This window comes from Brienomyrus brachyistius, chromosome 22 (genome assembly GCF_023856365.1).
Source record: "Brienomyrus brachyistius isolate T26 chromosome 22, BBRACH_0.4, whole genome shotgun sequence".
Classification (NCBI taxonomy): Eukaryota; Metazoa; Chordata; class Actinopteri; order Osteoglossiformes; family Mormyridae; genus Brienomyrus; species Brienomyrus brachyistius.
This window is the reverse complement of record NC_064554.1, coordinates 8,973,928-8,991,225: the sequence shown is the minus strand read 5'-3', so window position 1 is coordinate 8,991,225 and position 17,298 is coordinate 8,973,928. Positions and strand designations below refer to the sequence as shown.

The following is a 17,298-nucleotide window of genomic DNA, read 5'->3' as shown; positions in this document are numbered from 1 at the left end:
CACTGGAAAAAAACTGGAGCCATGTCATCTCGTCTCTCTATGTACCTGTACAGTATATAGCAGAGATGACAATAAAGTTTACTTTGACTTTTGACTTTGACTAAACCTAGTGCATGCTCCACGCGTGCCGTTACGGTCCACGCACAGTGCGTGACGTAAGGTTAGTCAAAAGTGTCCGCTAGGGATGTGCAGATCGATACGGTCTTGTATGTTGTCATTTTGATTCTAACGTTAAAATGTCGATTTTAAAACTTAACTTTAATGTTCACAAACTCTAAACAATAATGCAGATATATAAAACAAACACACAATATAACAAAATCATGTACACAAAGCCCAGCTCCTTGACAGCGATCGTAAATTACAACTCTAACAATCAACACTAAAACAAACACTCCCAACAATGTCCAAAAACAGTCCAGTATAACAGGGACATTTGATGGTGGATGAGTGAAAGAAATACCGTGTGAACAGCTCTCCAAAAGGACCATAGCAGTTCCTGAGGCTCAGTGAGGTGACTGAAAACAGGGCAGTAGCCAGGGTTTGAAAAATAGTGAACTGAGGGGGTTAGGGTTGGGGGGGGGGGGGGGGGTCTTGTCATTCACACACTACATTTAGGTGGTTTGTTTTCTGGGGGATAGACAGTATTAAATGAGAGTTCATATAAATTAATTGATAATTTAGCTTACAGCAGGTTGTGTGGAGAATGTACCTTACTGAATTAATTTAGGTCAGAACATAACAGCAGTAAAATATTATGGAGCATGTAATTTAAGGATAATTTGTAACCATATATAAAGATAAAAATAGAGCACAAATGCTTGATATTAACACGCCATTACAAGCCAATATCAAATACACTTGTTTTGAAATCGAATTTGGCTTTGAAATGTCTCTGATAATGTCCCCTTCAGAAGCTGTTTATTGTAATTTTTTTATTAATGATGTAATTTGAGACTTTAGTTAGCCTAATCTAGCCCATTAGGCATAATATGAAAGAAACCCAAGCTTTAATATACCCAGAGTAGTCTAGCCTACGCTTACAGTATATTTAGCATGTTTCCTTCAACTATCTTTACTCCTGATGCTACAGCAGGTTGCCATTTTGGAACGTTTTTTTTACAGATAATGAGCATTGCTTTGTCTTACCGAATGATATGCTGCCAGCTCACCCTCCCTCACAATGCAACATGGTCACACGCACTGATTTCAGTGAAGTGCACATGTGCGGTTCACGAGTTGCGCATCCTCTATCATGCTGATACTGAATGCTCTAGCTCTCTCTCCCTTTCTCTCTCTCTCTCTCTCTCTCTCTCTCACACACACACACACACACACACACACACAACAAATACTATTAATAACACATTTGAACTGAATTAAGAATGCACTTGGCCCAAAGACATTTTCAACCGTTGATTTTTTTTTGTAATCAAATTAAGTGTGAGAGACCTATTTGAGGTATTTTCTGCAAAAAAAAAGATAAAATGAAAATACAATTTCCACTTTGCCATTTAGTTTTCAAAGTCTATGCACAAGATCTAAGCTTTAAGAATCATATCAACAGTGTAGCCTCAATTAACCAAACGCTGGCTTCTTTGAAGCCTGGATTTTTAAAGTAACATTTGTAAAGGTGTTTGTCCTTCGTTGGAGCTCTATGCAGACATTTCCAGTGGGTTTCATACATAGTAAAAGTTTCTCATTATAATTATATGATTATATCATGTAATTCGATGATGCAATGGGTAAGTTGTTAGCGATGTTGCTCTCCCTGCATTGCACAGTGTTAATTCCGGTTTACTACTGTGGTCTAAATAATGCAGTTAGGCTTAAGCATGAAAATGCAATGAAGTCTCTTTAAATATTACAATACTTTAGTGGGCCTTCTACCAGGACGTAAAATACCCAAGAAAAATTAGGGAAAATACTTCAAAATAGTAAAACAGCGCCTAGTTTAGCAGAGATTGTCGATATTGTAATGAAAAGAATCCATTCCAGGGGACAAACTGCGTATCATCCTGCTTCACACCAAAGAAACCTCAGTCTGGACAAATGCAGAACATATGAGGAATTCAGGAATTGGCATGATTTCAGCAAACCCACAGATCAACAAGATATCTGATATCACAAAGAATTGAAGCTGTTTTGATAGCAAAGGGAGGCCCTACCCTCAAGCAGTGTATTTGCGCTATTTCTGTCATGGGCTATGGATAGAAATTCTTATCACTGTCATTCTTATTATGTACCTACTATCATTGGGGGTGGCATGGTGGTGCAGTGGTTAGCACTGTTGTCTCACACCTCTGGGACACGGGTTCGAGTCTCCACCTGGGCTGCATGTGTGTGGAGTTTGCATGTTCTCTCCATGTCGTCGGCTAATTGGAGTTACTAAATTGCCCATAGGTGTGCATGTGTGAGTGAATGGTGTGTGAGTGTGCCCTGTGATGGGCTGGCCCCCCATCCTGGGTTGTTCCCTGCCTCGTGCCCATTGCTTCCGGGATAGGCTCCGGACCCCCCGCGACCCAGTAGGATAAGTGGGTTGGAAAATGGATGGATGGATGGATGTACAATCACTGTAAACCAAATAGGAAAGATGGAAGTAATTATATAGAAAAGTATATATTAAAAAACAAAGGGGGCAGCATGTGGCTCTGTGGGCTAAGCCTGCGTGCCTGTAATCAGAAGCTCACAGGTTCAAACCCAGCCTCAGTACATCTGCAGATTCTTGAGCAAGGCCCTTTACCCCCCAGGGTGCCAGCTTACTCTACAAAGAGCAAGTTGGGGGGGGCATAAGGACAATTTCCCCATGGGGATCAATAAAATATCTATTATTAAATTCCAGTAAAAGGTTCTGTTTCAAAACATTCTTAAAATTGTTGGACCTTATTTATAGACAGGTTGGGTACATCCACAGCTAAGTAGTAGGCTGGACAGTGGTGTGTGACTCTGATGGTCAGGACTTCCTGTGCTCAGAAGGTCACTGTTTTAGATCCAGTGGTCACTAAAATCATTTCATTTTTGGGCTCTTGCGTGAGGCTCCTAACCTTAATTACTTCAGACTGGCTGACCCTGCAGTTTCTATATGTGTTTCAATCTTTGAATGAAAGCATCAGCCAAATAAATAAATGTAATGTAATCAAGACTTCATGTGGAAGATGAGCGTTCCAGCTAACTAGATGTGAGTGACTAAGGAGGGGCATAGCAATTTGTGACTAAGTAATAAAGAATAATTATTTGTCGAAATGAAAGAAGGTCAGACAAGTCGGGAGAAATGGTTTCCTGGAACGTAAAAGATATCGGAATGTGAGTGCCTGAGGGACGGAACTATTGAAGTAACGGAACTGACATTTCTAACTAGAAGCGACAGGTCGGGCTTGTTTGTGTGCAGTACCGCGTGTCCGACATGTCCCGTAGTCTTTGTGCAACTGTCCCAGCCATAAACTACAAGTATTAATAATAACATACGCGTACCCCGGGAGCAAGACATAACCACCCAACATGGCAGAAACTATTGTAAGTAGCTAGTAAGCCAGTTAGCTGCGTTTTGGGCTGCAGAATGGAGACTCGAGAGAGTGATGCGGCAGCAGTAATTGCACCCCAGTCAAAGTGTCCATGCCATGTAGAGTGTGTACCGAAGAACTAGACATGACACGACATTCGGGAAGGACTGTCACCGATGGCCAGCTATCTCAGCACGCAAATGTCGCTTACTTAGTTCTGAAGGCTTACTAATCGTGGAGAGTAGGCGGTGGAATGTACTCTTTCTTTCTTAATATGATTAATGCAAGTGAATGTTTTTATGGTGCCACTAGCAATGGTTCAGTAGTACAGGACCTTGCGCTCAGCGTTCGTCCCGGTTGCGCACTCCTCTTGCTGATCACGCACGTCAGTATATCTGAATTCTCCGTTTAGGCGTTTATTGCGCGCTGAAATATAAAGGAAAATTCGTGCAGATATGCGGGAAACTACAACATGGACTGGACTGCGTTGTTAATTAACCTAAACGTTTCTAGGTTATTCTTGTAAATTTTGACATTTGTTGTTTTTTTCCCAATATTGTAACTGTTAATATGTATCTGAAGTTGTATTGTTTGTTTTGAAAAGATAATTCGTGTGCAGTCAGCAGAAGGGATGAAGCGGATCCCATCCACCAAGAGGGAAACAGCAGCAAGTTTCCTAAAGAAGGTACCAGACTCATGCAGGTGACCCAGTTGTACAGGCACTTTTATCCAAAGTGACATACAGTTGAGAAAGCAGTCAGACTTTGGAACTTTGGAGCAACTGTGGTTAAGTGCCTCAATCGGAAGAGTGATTTGAGTTGGTCATCTTCCAGTCATGAGAGTCCTAACTCACAGAGCCACACAGCCCCGTAACAGTAATATCCTGCTGGAGTATGATTTTGTGGCTGAGGTTTCCTCACACCAGCCTCATGAGTGCTGCTTCCTGGTTGGCTCCTGGGTCCCAATAGGCTCTGCAGTGTCCAGTAGGCTGCATGTGCTAGCCTTGGAAATGGCAGTTCTGCCGGCAGGTGTTTATAAACCTGTTAGTGACAGTCCTGCATCAGCTCACTTGGCATAGGCACGATGACTGGTGATTTTTTTCCTTCAGTGGCTACAATGCAACAATTTGTGAAAGTTTCTGTCTAAGATGAGCGTAATGAGTAATGGTGTAATAGTGTAATAAGTAATGGTGTAATGGTGTAATGGTTTTGAAACGGAGACCAAAACCACAATACAATCAATCACGGGCAGCCTGTTGAGCTCTCATTACATTACTAATGTTACAAAACTCCTTTTTCATTTCACTATAGCACATGTAAATCACGAAATTATTATTTTACTTAAAGTTAGGGCAAGCTGTATATTTTGTAAATATTACACATTACACTAGCCTGTGTCATGTGACTAGTTTGGTCCAATCACGATTGATTGATCACATCTTCGATATAAGCCAGGCTAGTTTAATTAAACCGGATAATAACCTTGAGACTGCAGACCTCTTGAGCACATTCAGGTCAGTGGTAAGGGAACATTTTGGTTATCTAGTTTATTTCTGGTCTTCAAAGAAATTTTTAGAACTGATGGTGATTTATAAAACCCAGGATTTTCTTATCCCACTCCAAACAAACAGAACTGTAACTCAAAAATCGATCCAAACCAAGGAATTGGAGAATGTAAACACCTGTAGTAACGGGATTCTTTGTAGTGATAAAGACTTTTAGTCTCTGTGGTTGGTTGAGGGTTGACCTTCAGTATTCCTCCCAGTGCCAAATGATGCTCAGTCCATTTGCCTTACTGTACAGTGCACCGTGAGATCTTATTTAATATCTTTTGAACTACTGTGAATGTCAATACATTTTCATGCTCCCCGGTCGCCCAGAGGAGGATGGGGTCCCCTTCCGATCCAGGTTCCTCTCAAGGTTTCTTCCTGCTAGAGGGAGTTTTTCCTTGCCACTGTCGCCTCAGGTTTGCTTGGTGGGGTTCAGGCCGGTTATATGTAAAGTGCTTTGTGACGATGACTGTTGATGACGCCTGAGATGAGAGGATCCAAGATAGTCTGCCGTCCATCTCACTGCAGTTTAGGCCTCCTTAGATTATTATTGGTGATTGCGTACAGTCTCACCTCCTTGTTAGTGTTCTTGGTGAATTTCTAATCTTCAGACTAGACTGTGTGTTTGTATCAGTCCTCCTTACGATCTGAATTCATGTGGCTTTCTTTCATGTGTTTACTCATTTATCTTCCATTTTCCTAGTTTTTATTATTATGTATAAATGACGTACGACTGTATTACAGCACAAACGTGTAAAGCACCTTGGGGCAAATCTGTTGTGTAAGGCGCTGTACTAAAATGAATTGAAACAAACAGAATTATTTTCTTATTGCTAACAGGTAGCCAAGGAGTTTGGATGTAGCTTGAGTGGATTCTCCATTTACCAGAACCGGAACAAGACTGGACAGATTGTGTCACAGAACAAAACACTCAGCCTTCTCAAGATTAAGTGAGTGTCCTTCATCCAAAGTGAACTAGAAGCTCTAGTAAGAATGCATGATTTAGTGATTAATTGTCATTGCTGACAAACCACAGCACACAGCACACAACAACAAAATGTGTTCTCTGCATTTAACCCATATGTGGCAATGTGACGTAGCAGGGAGCAGCTGATTCAGCACCCAGGGAGCAGTGCTTGGGGGCGGTACCTGATGGTGTGCGACCCAGTGCACATGAATCAGGTGACCTTGGCTTAGGCAATTGAACTGAAGCTCTCATGCCAGATCATTGTCTCTGAACTCTCATGCTTCTGCGAATGCATTTAATCATTGAATCATCTTGTAATCACTAGAGGTACTCCGATTGATAGGCAACCAATTTAAAATCAGCCAATTTTCAGGCTTAAATACTTGATCGGGGGCCTTTAATTTGACCAGTCTCAAATTCCGATTTTGTGGATGAAGTAAAATATGTGTGCTGATGTCTTAAAATATGTCCATAAAGTTTCAAAATCTATGTCATCTCCTGTCTGGTATTTTTACTAGAAATTTTTAAAGAATGATTTGCAATCTGCAACATACCGTATGTGCAAAAGAATTTGCTTGAGGAGGATGATCTGCTGAAGCATTGAACATAATGAAGTTCATTAGACATTTCCATCTTCATTGAGAGGAGCAGGAGAAACATGAGCATCCGGGTTCATCTTTGTGCTCCGTGTGTGAGCGTGGAAAGAGAGCGGTTATTTAGTTAAGCTGCACAGAGGAAAAACACAGAGACGCTTATATTTATTTTAAAAAATTATTTACCTTCCTTTCTTGGGAAAGCATATGGCTGTCACCAAGAACCAAATTCTGACCTGTTTTTTATAGTAGTAAGTAATGGGTGTCTTTTTGTTAAATATTGAACACATTTATTTTAACTGAATTGAGTTTGATCCTTAAAGTAAGCCTATTCATCTTCTTATCTTATATTTTCAGCGACTGGTGATCAGTGATTGCTATCGGCCAATTCTGATTGTGATTCCCTAAACACCTTGATCAGAGTATCCCTAGTAATCTCTCGTTTTTTTCCTTCGGTATCTCAGTCTCTGCACCCATAGATGAACCTGGTTCCTGGCTCTCCGGTTACTCTCCCTTGTTCTTCAGCAGCCACAGTAAATCATTCTGTCTTGATAAACACACCGTATGCTATGATGTTGATATTTTGGGTTGTAGTGCCCAGCGGTACTGCATTATCACTCTGCTTTGGGGAGAAGGTCTTGCCTGTTTTTAATTAGTCTCTGTTGTGTCCCCTCCCTGCAGACATGGGGACATGCTTTTCCTATACCCCTCTGGAGGCATCAGGGACATGGCCACCCCTCGCTCCTCCATGTCGACACCCTCCGAAGCGTCCTCATCCCTGTCGCACTCTCGCTCCATGTCCCAGATCCAGGTGGATGACATTGACCAGTACCTGGCCAAGCAGGACGGCAAGATCTATAGGAAGAGAGATCCACAACTGTGAGCCATTGTCGTAAAGTCCAGGTGTGTTTTCCGAGGTGTAGTCGAATGGCATGTCCCAAAGGAAGGATGAAAAAACATTGTGAATGACTATAAACAATTATCACAATATACCAGGGCTAGCCCAAGGTATAAGCTGCTTAGGGCCCAGTGACCACCAGGGGGCCCCGCATCAGATCAGCTTGCTAGAATGGGAAGGAAGATGACAAAGGGCCCCAAGAAGGCTTATAATATACTGTTTATCAAACAATGCTTTATGAACAATTTAAAGAACACCCTCTATTTATCTCCATGTACCTATAAGATATAAGCATCCAGTATATAATAGAATGGAATTGAAATCCTAAAAATAATATAAATAATTATCAACAAGTGCTCCTGTATTCATATGCTGAGCTGAGTTTTCTTGAATATTGTATTCAAAGTGCTGCCTTCAGGCTACAGTTGAGTTCTTGGCCTGGTAGGACAACGTGACACCATATGATGCAATGAAAATTAGTCATGTGACATTGATCTCTATGATAGGTGTCGCCATGGTGCCATGGGGAAGTGTGTGCACTGCGTTCCGCTGGAGGTGAGAGCCAGCAGCATGCCGAAAACGTCTTCCTGCGCCTCCATGCCAGTCTCTGGATGGTGCCTGACTCTTCATATGGGAATGGTCACCATGGAGTCGACTGTGAGCCATAGGACTCTGGTGGGTGTTTAATGACCCATGTCATGTTTCTGAAGCCCTTTGACGAGGACTACCTGAATCACCTGGACCCGCCTGTCAAGCACATGTCCTTTCACGCGTACATCCGCAAGCTGACTGGTGGGGCTGACAAGTGAGTTGACCCTCAGGAATATACCTGGTCTAAAACCACAGTCCTTGGGCATGCCAGCGCCTCACGCTCGTCATGCCCCCTCCATGAGCCTCCATGCCTCGGGCATAGAGCCGTCTTTTCCCTCTCCATCTCTGCTCAGAGGGAAGTTCGTGGCCTTGGAAAACATCAGCTGTAAGATCCGATCGGGCTGTGAGGGCCACCCACCGTGGCCGGACGGCATCTGCACCAAGTGCCAGCCCAGCGCCATCACCCTCAACCGGCAGGTTAGTGTCACCCCCTCCCCCGTCTCAGTCTGCAGCCCCCTGCACCCCCCGTCAGCATCTGCCATGCTTCACCTTCTTCCGCTCACTGGACTGAAGCTGACCAGTATATACTAATATAACCTGTTATATACTTTTGGCTCATCTCTCTTTAGTTAAATGCTGTCATCATCTCAGAACTTTGGCCTGTCTGGTTACCTTGGCTTTCCCAGATGCTCAAGGACAGACAAGTCAACTCGCATATAAGGGAAGCCCTGACTGTACCATCTGTGGGGGTAGCCTGTGTGGGTAGCATGTGTTCCCCTTCAGAAGTGATTTATTTATGGGTGTCACCTTGTCGCACAGAAATACAGACACGTGGACAACATCATGTTTGAGAACCACACCATCGCCGACCGCTTCCTGGACTTCTGGCGGAAGGCGGGAAGCCAGCGGATGGGCTACCTCTATGGCAGGTACACCGAGCACAAGGACATCCCGCTGGGCATCCGGGCCGAGGTGGCTGCCATCTATGAGCCTCCACAGGTCAGCCGAGAGGCCAAACACGTCACCGGCAGAATGGAGGGTGCTGTGTAGGGCTTATGGTGTGTTGGTGTCATATAGTGTGTGTATCGTTTAGATAGGAACACAGAACAGCCTGGAGCTTCTGGAAGATCCCAAAGAGGCAATGGTAGAGGAGATAGCAGCCAGGTTAGGTCTCCATAAGGTGCGAGCTGCATAGCCCTATACGCCTCATTCGTTATGAGATAGCATGTGACGTTTAGCTCACAGAAACCGCATGTGGCACAGGTGGGATGGATATTTACAGACCTGCTCTCCGAGGACGTGAGGAAAGGCACCGTATGGTTCACCAGGAACAAGGTGAGGCTCCCCGCCCGGCACCACACTCTCAGGGCCCTGCTCAGAGAAAAACACGCACGCAGCTCGAGAAGCACGCAACATGGTATTTGCAAGACTGAGAAATGGGGCACAAATGTGATTTTCCCCTCTCAACATAAACTTCATGTGCAGGACTCTTACTTCCTGAGTGCTGAAGAGTGCATCATGGCTGGATACTTCCAGAACAAACACCCCAACCCCTGTCGTCTCTCCCCCGATGGGCACTTTGGATCTAAGTTTGTCACAGTGGTGGCGACAGGTATGTATCTGCCCCCCATGAACAACTTGTAGGTCCCATCTCTTTTGGAGATGCCCCCTGCCCACAGCTCTGCCGTTTGGTGATTCCCTTAAAGCCAACACGAGGTTCTGCTGCAAAGCACCATGGGAAATCCTCCAGAGAAGGCCCATCGATTGTGGTGGCTCCTAGGCAACTGGCTCATTTTTTCCCCCCCCCGCCAGTCAGATCCGGACCGGGCTGGCCTGTTAGGGCTTAGTGCCTGGTCACGCGATCCAGCTCTGCGCTTGGAATGTACCTCAGAGTAGCTCCATGTGTTTCCTTGGATGAGCTCTAAAGCTTTTCCATTAAATTTTTTTCTACATCAGAATATATCACCTCACATTACCAACACATAAAGCACTTAAAATCTCGGTAAACCAGCCTTGGATGGTGGCATCTGTCCAGCGACGTGGAGCGTGATCCTCCTGCTCGTTTTCTCTATGCCAACAGGGGGCCCCGACAATCAGGTACACTTCGAGGGCTACCAGGTGTCCAACCAGTGCATGGCGCTGGTGAGAGATGAATGCCTCTTACCCTGCCGTTACGCCCCTGAGCTGGGCTATGTCAAGGAGTCCAGCACAGGGCAATATGTGCCTGATGTCTTCTACAAGGTATGACCCTCAGCAGGCTTAGATACGCGCACAGACAGACTGACCTAGACTCACACAGCCATTACTATACCAGATGTCTCTCAGGACAAGATGCCAGCTGGAGAAGGTAGACTTCTCACACCTGGATATGTGCACGGTCTAGTTTCAGTAAACACACTGAGGATCATCCACTCATCTTGTCTCGAACCCAGACTCACTGCCTAATCATTCCTGAAGTTAAAAACGTGCAGTTTCGGTTATGCAAGGCAGATCGGTGTGGCAAGATGGAAGGTCTAAGTCAGTCCCACGGCCTCCATCCAAATGCTCTCCGGTGGATTCCTTCGGCTGCCTGCGGCTGAATTTCTACTCGTAAATAAGTGTCATTGATGCAATAGCCTGCAGATGGCACTGGGACCGTCTCCCGGTAACGAGGTGGACCAGTGTTCCTGATTGGGTCGCAGGCTTTTCCTGCGTGGAGGCCAGAGCGAAGGGCCCGGCCCCAATCCACCAGACTGTGCTAAAGTGATTATCGGGGAGGAAAGAGGACAAAGAGCAAACCAACCGGTCATAGTGTGGGGGTGGTTAATGATCGCCTGCTTTCCTTGTTCATGGATGTAATCTGACGCAAAATGAGCCTGAATCAATAGTTATAGCACATAGTATTTTCCATATTTGTTTAATAGCCCAAAGCAATGTATAAATAAGGAAAGTTTAGGGTCAGACAGCATGGGCAGCCAATATCCAGCACAGGAATCAAACCTACAATTTTCTGCTCACGGATCCAGGCACCATACGCACTGAGCCACGCAGGCATCTTTAACGTCGTTATGTGTTTTTAATGTGGATGTCCACGCAGGCTTGAGGGTGTGCTATGTTTATGCAGCTGCATTTTCATTTTCATACAGTCTGGTAACAATTTGCATCGATTCGGAATACATTGATGAAATAGAAGGTTTTGAAGTGTTCTGTTTTCATGCCTCTCTCCAGGATAAGGATAAATTCGGCAATGACATCACCTTTCTGGCCAGGCCTCTTCCTGTGGAGTACCTGATCATAGATGTGAGTACCCATGGCAACACATAGAGTCTGACCAGCCCTTGTTATTGCCAGCACTTTGCCTGCAACTCTGGCAATCCAGTAAACCGAAAACCTTCAACAGATCACCACCACCTTCCCCAAGGACCCTGTCTACACCTTCACCTCCACATGCCGCTTCCCCATTGAGAACCGGGACCTGCTGGGCGAGACACAGGTATGAGGTCAGCTTCCGATGTGGAGCGGGCAGCCAAAGATGGCAGTTGGCTTATAAACCACAGTAGGACCCATGGCCCAGGGCTGTCAACGGACGTACTAGTAGGGTTGGTGATCCTCCTTGAGACAGAGCGAAGCTGCATATTAACCCCTTTCAGAGACGTGTGGGTGGTGTGTGACTCTGGTGCCTGTGATCATGATTACCGGTCAAAATCCCATGGCTGGTAGAGTGACTTTCAAAGCCCTTGGGAGACTTTTCTCTCTGACCCTTTAGGCAAAGTGTCTTCTGAATATATAACCATGGTTATATATTCAGAAGACACTTTGCCTAAAGGGTCAGAGAGAAAAGTCTCTCTGACCTATAGTATACCGAAGATCTCGTTAGGTCATACCACACTGGGGTCCTGCGATCTCCTGAACAGAACAGAATCTGACTGTGTGCAGGAGGGTAATATGCTGCACTGTATGAGGGTTACAGTCGCAGCTTTCCTGATGTTTTATGAAATAGATGCGTATTAAATTATTAAATAGTAGGTCTGTGAATTAATAAAAAAAAAAAATTAATCTCACAGTTTTATGTGATTAATCATGATTAATGACACCTGATATTGAAACATATATTGTGTTTGTGTCTGTCTATATATATATATTTTTTTTCTCCTAATTATGTCAGTATTGTCACTGCAGTAATGTAGAAAATTGCAGTGATTCAGTCTAAAGTACATTTGAACAGTTTGAAACTTAACAGTAGGTAAGCATGTGAACAATGAGCTCTGAATATGTAAAGATTTAAATGGGAAACTCCATGGATTTTGTGAGATGAGGTCACTAGTGGGTTTTTATGTCAACAGCAATGAAAAGCGATCCTCAGATTATTACACATAGACCGTGTTATGCTAACTGTGTGAAAAGCTTTGACAAAGCTGCTTCAGTATTGAGAAATGTTTGTTAGCAAAAAACTGTAACATCAAACAGTCTGTGGCTCAGTGTTCAATGCTTCCTCACACTGCAGTGCTGAGACTATGGCATCAGGTAGTCAGACAACAGATACACTCTGCACAGCCACTCACACATGCACAGCCGTGGTTCACGCAGTGCGTGCTCAGGAAAACCGATTTGAGGCAAAATTAGTGCACATACCTGGGGTCTCTGGGGGTGGGGGGATTCAGGGTTTTCTTTCCAGTACAGGAGTTGTGGAAAGATATTAATGCTAAGCTGAGAGTGGGAGAGGCTACTGATGAGTGCACAGATGGAAAATCTAGCTGGTCTGTAAAAAAAAGTAATCATGAAAGATTTAAGTTAAGATTTTAGGGTTTGAAAGATCCAGGTTTTAGATTTTGAAGATCATTGCTAATTGAACCTAACTACTGACAGGATGGTCATGGCTTCAGTTTAAAGGCTTTTGCGATAAGATCACAAGAAATTTACAAACGACAGGAGGCCATTCGGCCCATCAAATTTGTTTGGGGAAAACTGAATTAATAGCTCACACTTGTTAAAATCTTATCTATCTTTGATTTAAAGGAACCCAAGGTTTTAGCTTGCGCTACATTGGCAGGAAGACTATTCCGTACTCTGACTACACGCTGTGTAAAGAAGTGTTTTCTCAAATCCAGTTTAAAGTTTCCACTAAGTTCTTATATTTGAACTCATTGAAGTAACTCTTTGGTCTAGACCTGTTAGAATCTAGACCTGTTTGAATCTTATATACCTAGATCATGTCCCACCTTAGTCTCCTTTGCTTGAGACTGAACAATTTCAGCTCAGCTAACCTCTCCTCGTAAAACATTCCTCTAAGACCAGGAATCATTCTTGTAGCCCTATGTTTCCCTTTCCAAGACAGCAATGTCCTCCTTAAGGTATGGTGACCAAACCTACACAAAATATTCTAGGTGGTGTCTGACCAAGGAATTATATAATCGTAGTATCACCTCCCTTGACTTAAACTTCACACACCTAGAGATGTAACCCAACATCCTATTGGCCTTTTTAATTGCTTCCCCTTTTTAATTGCTTTTTAATTGCTTCCTGGCAAGAGCGGGACATGAAAGCATCAACATACACACCGAGGTTTTTCTCTTAATCAGCTACCTGATGTTGTGTACCTGCATCTCTCCTGAGTTTAGGATTTCCACAGTCTGGCCTCATACCTGTCTCAAAGCCCATCAGAGTGCTTCCTGGCCCTTGTGTCTGACTTCCACCTTCTGCTATTTCTGGTGACCAACGAGGTCATGCCCCTGAGGGTAAGTGATTCCTTGTAAAAAAAGAAGAAAAAACTGTTACAGTCGCTCAGTTTCGAACCTCTGGTAGAACCTCAGGCCTTTAGTCTGGGTCTTTGGAGAGCCTTGCTGGACTTTGCCTGGCCGTCTTACAATACCAGTTTCGTCATCAGAGATGGTGAACAAAACATTGTGCAAGAAGATGGGAAATAGGCGTCACGTTTCCATCCATAGCCATCCACCACCATACTTTAACGAAGGGGTATTGAAAGTCTGTGCTGCTTGGAACTGTTGGATTTCCCCCAGAATTCTGGAAGAGATTATCACTATTACATACTTGCTGCCAGTACACAAAGCGCTGGGGCGGGGGTAGTGCTCAACTATCAGAAGCGTGAAGGTTAGCAATAATGCTAATCTTTGGTGCTCCGGTACTCTATGTTCACAGGAGAGCATCGGCCTTCTCCTCGATGCAGTTAAGACATCAAATGAGGAGCTGGCTCAGACCTGGAGGAAATCGGAGCAGTGGGCGACCATTGAGCAGCTGTGCGGTGAGTCTAGGTGGCTGTATGGGAGCTTGGGGATGCTCTACAGTATGTTAGAGCAAGTCTTTATCAGTCTGAATATTACCTCAGAGATTTCAGTCACTCTACAGAGCTTTTCCCAGCACAATCCACGTTCTTGGTCAGTACACTGATTTGAGTAGTGGCTGAGATCAGTGACTGCGGTGATTGCATGAGCCAAAGATGACTTCATGGATAGAAGCACACATAAATAGTTGGAAGTGGTATGTCTGTCCTGGGGCCAAATACATAAAACTCAACCTTTCACTGTTCCACAGGTTCCCTTAATATTAAACCTGTGTTTTGTGGAGTTATTCTTTTAAAGAAATTCAATAGAGCATAATACACCAGTGAATTATTTGGCATGAAGCTGGCAAATCCAGAAGGTGAGAGATGTGGGCCCCTGTCTGTCTGGCTTGATAAAACTGTTTATTGTTCAACAACAGCTTTTTGAACTTTTCAAGAGGAAAAACAGTCCTGTTCTTACCAGCTAATGTTTGTTCTTTGGAAGTCAGTGTTATGAAGTTTCATTTTTCATACCACACTATCTGACCATCAAAGCTTACGTACATGTTTAAGCTTAACTGATGCTTTAGTTCAAGTTATCCTGGCTAGAGTAGTGACAGACCTACATGACTGATACTTTTCCTTTACAAATCTCTTCATCCATGTGGAGGAATGGTGGATATGAATCCTCTGGACCCTCAAAGTGTTTCTCTCTCAGACTTACAGCAATACTCAGGGTTTCTGTTCTGAATTAACTGGTTTTGACTTCTCCTGGAACTGATTTAAGATGTGACTTATGATCTGCTGAACTGTGTTTCTTCTGAAGTGGGCCTCTGCATTCTCACCCCCCCCCATCCTTTGCAGGTACTGTTGGTGGGCAGCCTTCTATTGCAGATGACTATGCAGCCTTGGGCGAGGCCTCCATCCCAACATCCTCCTTTGCCCTCTGGTCCTGCCCACACTGCACCTTCATGAACCAGCCGGGCACAGAGCTCTGCGAGATGTGCAGCCTTCCACGCAGTTAGTTGCAATCTGCCCCCCCTCATGATCTGCGTCCTTATACTTTGGTCCTGTGGTCTGCCATGGAGCGGGCTGCTGGAGGGAGGGCGTTGGAGCAGGAGTTTGGCCAGTCTGGAGTCCAAACTGGAATGCGGTTTAAGCAGCTGGCCAGGGCTTGCTAGGAAATGTTGCTTTTTCAATTGAGTTTAGAATTCTCGCAGCCTTTTTACCATCCCTCTCATGTTCAGCTTCTTTGGCCCGTTTAAGACGTGCACTTACACTTGGACGTATGTGTATCTCGCTGTTGGGGAGGACACTTGTTTCACTCTTCATTCTTCATTGAGGTTTGAAGCCCCATCTTCCCTGAGATCTTCAGGTCAAACATATTAGAAATCAGAGATGGGACTCTTCAATGCACAAGAAGGTTTGTTTTGGAGCTTGCTTCTATAGGCTCTACATAGACAGATTCTGGGACGTGTACATCCCTTGGAGGGCGTCTGTACCCCGCAACATGCTGAGGACGTAAGGTAGCCGCTGATCTGGTTGGACACCAAGGTGTCATGCGCGGCTGTATGTAGTTTGCTGTTCTTAGATGGTCCCCTACTAGCCTTACTTATGCATGAAGATGATTCCTGTATGGATGAAGCTTTCGGCTATAGCAGGAAGTGTAAAAGCCCGGCATTAATTCAATAAAAGCTGTCTACGGCATTTGTGTCTGTTGTCTGTTTTATCCTTTTATAAACTCTTCGTTATACAGTATGTTTTGTCAGTTGTGACCTATGACCCGTAAAATAAATACAGATTACATTTAAAGGTGGTTTGGAAAATAAATTAACATAAACCTGTATTTTACCAGTTAATTATTAAACTGTATGGTCTAAATGCATTAATTTCAATATTAAAATTATTAATACTAAAACACAGCAAACTGCCATTGTCACTGGGTGCTGCATCCATGTGCCTGACATCAAGAGATGTCAAACATTTTGATCTCTCACTGCACCTATTTCCACACGTACAGTATGCTGTCATGTCCTGTATGAAGATCTCCCAATAAAGAACAGTTAAGGAAACCTCATACAGCGTCTGTCTCCACCGTAAATCATCTGTAGCAAAACAATGAGAATGAAAATGCATTAATACTTCAGAGTAACCGGGAATTAAACAATAGGCTTATTTTGAAGTCCTTTTTATAGACAATGCCACTGCATTGTGAACAAGACCTTTTGTCTGGTTGGTATTGGTTGGGGATGGGCAGGCTGGCAAACACCACACGTGCAAGTGCTGTGATGCAGAAACCTTGCCACATGACACAATATTAACCAAATTAGAATTTCTGTGTTACACTTTTTCTGAACATAAACGTGCAGTTAAAAATACCAAGTGTACCTTCTTATTGTAAGCTTATTTTCAAATGTAACGTCAGCTTAGAAGTGTAAGCTGTACTTACATCAATTCCTAATATTGATACTACTTATTTTCAAAACTCCACCAATTATCATTGTGAAGAGGGACTCGTATCACTGTAGCATTTTCTGTCTATTGTACAAAATGTCTGAAATGGCAGCAAAAAAATGACAACACAATGGCAAGTGCCCAGTAATTTATTCCTAATCAGAGAGTAAATTTCACATTGTGTAGATGTCAATTTATTGACTATAAGGAGTGCATTTGATGTAAGAGGTTTCAACAATATTCGACTCCTTGGATCAAGTTAGCTAACTAGCCTCTGGCGGCTTTTCCATGCTACATAATGCAACCCACTTAGAATGTCTGTGTTGCTCCATAACTGAACATAAACTGGTTAAAATGACTTCACAGTTTATTTGTATATCAAAACAAAATACACCCATTTTCAAATGTAATATCAGTACAAAAGAACCACCTGTACTGTGCATGAAATACAAATATAAGACTAAGATGTTTTTATATTTAATATTTCACA

The 17,298-nt window shown here is 43.6% G+C and overlaps 1 protein-coding gene across 4 annotated transcripts; it reads left to right on the top strand.

Moving 5' to 3' along the window:
• The first annotated feature begins 3,396 nt into the window (after window positions 1-3,396).
• On the top strand, window positions 3,397-16,061 carry LOC125717514 (nuclear protein localization protein 4 homolog). 4 transcript variants are annotated; one of them, XM_048990538.1, is made up of 17 exons: window positions 3,397-3,513; window positions 4,105-4,185; window positions 5,890-5,999; window positions 7,291-7,488; window positions 8,014-8,062; window positions 8,218-8,312; window positions 8,452-8,575; window positions 8,918-9,097; window positions 9,192-9,278; window positions 9,362-9,433; window positions 9,584-9,710; window positions 10,179-10,339; window positions 11,306-11,377; window positions 11,478-11,570; window positions 13,696-13,812; window positions 14,234-14,336; window positions 15,219-16,061. In XM_048990538.1, exons 1-17 carry the CDS (start codon window positions 3,499-3,501, stop codon window positions 15,377-15,379), a joined length of 1,845 nt encoding a protein of 614 aa, XP_048846495.1. In that variant the 5' UTR covers window positions 3,397-3,498; the 3' UTR covers window positions 15,380-16,061. The 4 variants fall into 4 exon arrangements, with proteins under 4 accessions (XP_048846495.1, XP_048846497.1, XP_048846498.1 ...); XM_048990540.1 differs by lacking the exons at window positions 3,397-3,513; window positions 4,105-4,185 and adding an exon at window positions 7,074-7,142; XM_048990541.1 differs by lacking the exons at window positions 3,397-3,513; window positions 4,105-4,185 and adding an exon at window positions 6,153-6,231.
• Window positions 16,062-17,298: the final 1,237 nt, after the last annotated feature.

Excerpts from the sequence above, each read along its gene's own strand:
- LOC125717514 (XM_048990538.1), top strand. Across the intron at positions 9,098-9,191 it reads CCATCTATGAGCCTCCACAG|ATAGGAACACAGAACAGCCT; the intron begins GTCAGCCGAGAG and ends TGTATCGTTTAG. Across the intron at positions 11,571-13,695 it reads ACCTGCTGGGCGAGACACAG|GATTTCCACAGTCTGGCCTC; the intron begins GTATGAGGTCAG and ends TCCTGAGTTTAG.